The 2,532-nt window shown below is 48.8% G+C and overlaps 1 protein-coding gene across 4 annotated transcripts in view; it reads left to right on the top strand.

The window, feature by feature from the left end:
- The first annotated feature begins 1,347 nt into the window (after nt 1-1,347).
- kirrel3b (kirre like nephrin family adhesion molecule 3b) overlaps nt 1,348-2,532 on the top strand; it is a 186,262-nt gene continuing 185,077 nt past the window's right edge. For all 4 annotated transcript variants that reach the window (XM_042064695.1, XM_042064693.1, XM_042064694.1 and 1 more), the window contains exon 1: nt 1,348-1,769. In XM_042064695.1, the coding sequence (XP_041920629.1) occupies nt 1,727-1,769 (43 nt within the window). In that variant the 5' untranslated portion in view covers nt 1,348-1,726. The remainder of the gene's footprint in view (nt 1,770-2,532) is intronic.

Genomic DNA, 2,532 nt, shown 5'->3' with positions numbered 1-2,532 from the left:
GTTACTGTAACGTCGGCATACTGGACTAGTCCTGTGTGCTACGGACTCTGGGACAATGCATTCTGGGATACGGGGGAGAACTCTGGGGGTTGTTTGTGTGTGTTAATGCCTTTATTTACTGTTTTAATGTCCGTGTTTTAGTGTAGCGTGTTACCCTTTTAGGTCTTTCTCGTGTGTGATCCTTTTTGTGTGGGGGGCTGCGTCCACCCCTGTATGTGTAGTGTGTGTATGTGTTTGCGCTGTTTTCGTGATCTGTAGGCTATTCTCTCCCCTGATTCTGAATGTCAGCCTTTAAAGCTTATCTTGAGCAAAGCTGTGGTTAAGTCTAAACTGTTACAATCATGGTCAATATGTTTGTTTTGAATTGTAGCGGTCTTGGATACACTACGAAGACGTGAATTCAGGGTGGATTTGGGCATGCCTCACACTCGTGGCGTGAGTGGTATCGGAGCAAAAATGGAGCGGGACAGAGCGGCCGCTCCGGCCTCTGAATAAAAAAGCGCTCTGCGCTCCGGCAAAATTCCATCCGCTCCGCTCCTCGCTCGCTCGCGATCCGCTCCGCTCACTAGCTCTGGTATAGAGGCCAAGCAACAGAGATATTCAGAAGAGAGGGAGAGAGAGTTAAAGAGGAAGCTGCCTTGTTAGCAAGCTGTGCATTTGTGAGCATAACAACATTACATTAGGGCTAAATTCTTGATGATCTGACAATCTTTTTTTTTTGTTGGTACTCATTTCAAAATCCTAAAGGGATGCAATAAAACAGCTTAAATTCTGATGGGTCCTTTATCTAATGCTCCAGTTTGCCAGGGTCAGTGATTAAAACTCCTAAATCACTGCCTTAGCTGGTGTCAGGCTGACAGCCAAAAAAAAGAAAGCTGCACTTCTTTATTCTGTGTGTGTGTGTGTGTGTGTGTGAGTGTGTGTGTGTGTGTGTGTGTGTGTGTGTGTGTTTGTCTGTGTGTGTGAGTGTGAGTTTTGTTAGTCCATGTCTATATTCGTTGAGGGCCAACGGGAGCCAAGCTGGTTCCCGTTAATTCTAATTGGAACTGCCTGCTTGCCTGCCCTGCCTCCCATGGCAGCCCCAGTTCCCAGAGATTAGTTCTGATTCTCTCAGCCTCTTACCAGCGAGTCCCAACACAAAGCTGGGGGGAGGAGTCACGCTGAAGAGCTGCCCGCCCCTGCCTCTCCATTGGCTGAGCGTGAGACAGGGAGAGAGAGAGAGAGTGAGAGAGAGGGAGAGAGAGAGAGAGAGAGGGAGGGAGGAAGCAAGAGGAGGAGGGGGAGCCGAGAGACACCGATGCTCGGAGACTGAGAATGGATCGGCAGTGAGAGCCTGAGCGAGAGCAGGGAGAGAGCGTGTGCGCGTGTGTGTGTATGCCAGCACCCGAGCGAGCCTTTTCCCACCATCAACAGGAGAGAGCGACTGCCGACTGCCGGACAACAGCACAAGAGTGACTTAAAGAAAGAGACAGAAAACAAACCGACAGGACGACGGGAAAGCGCGCCGAGGACAAGAGAAAAGACGTCTTCTTTTTTTTTCCAAGACAGAAGCTTAAAGAAACATCTGTTCGATTAGACTGAGACAGACCTCACTTCTTCTTCCACTGCAAGGACTGGACAGAGGGCACTGATAGCACTCGCCCAGAGGCACTACACCACGGGTGGTGCTGCTACAACTTTCTCTCATCACACACGGCTGTAGAGGTCCTTCTTCCCTGTCAGAGAGATGATTCTTCGGGTGTTCCTCCTCATCTGGCTGATGAGTCTTGGTAAGCAGCACGATTCTTCTGCCTCTTCATTCATGTCTCTTTCTCTCTCTCTCTCTCTCTCCCTCTCTTTCTCTTTCTCCCTGTCTCTGTGCATCTTTGCTGTTTTATGTGCTGTGGACGCACTGTAAATGAAGCTCTCTGTTTTTGGAGGTGGTGGACAGAGAGTTGAAGGCTGGTGGGGTTGTGAAGGTGGTGGTGGTGGTGGGGTCTTTTGAGTTCTCTGTTCAGCCAGAAATGCCGGAACATGTGCTGTCACCTTTCATTTGTGTTGAATATCATTTCTCTCTTTGTGGAGCCCTTGTGCTCTTTAAGCATGGAACAGCGTGTGTGTATGTGTGTGGGGGTGAGATGTCAGCTTAACTAAATGTTAGAAATTCTGTGTCAAGATGCCGGAAATACAACAACAACGAAAAAAACAGAGCAGAGATGCAACATCACAAATTTATGAAAGTGTACTGCTGCTGCTGCTGTCGCTGTTACTCTCTCTCTGTCCCCGTCATCTGTCAGTGTGTTTCAGTTTTGTCATTTCTCCCCTCTGAATAGCATGCTCACTCACTCACACCCCCTCACACTCATACTCACACTCACGCACCAGGCACAGTCACAGTTCTGCCGTCTGTTGTGAAAAGACTGACGGGCAGTTCACCCACAGCATGCCAAGAGGTGGTCAGACACACACACACACACACACACACACACACACACACACACACAACAGATCTCTGCGGGAATAAAACAATAACAATAACAACAACAACAGACA

This window comes from Alosa sapidissima, chromosome 15 (genome assembly GCF_018492685.1).
Source record: "Alosa sapidissima isolate fAloSap1 chromosome 15, fAloSap1.pri, whole genome shotgun sequence".
NCBI classification, from domain to species: Eukaryota; Metazoa; Chordata; class Actinopteri; order Clupeiformes; family Clupeidae; genus Alosa; species Alosa sapidissima.
Note: the sequence above shows the minus strand (reverse complement) of the source record. Positions and strands in the feature narration are given on the sequence as shown.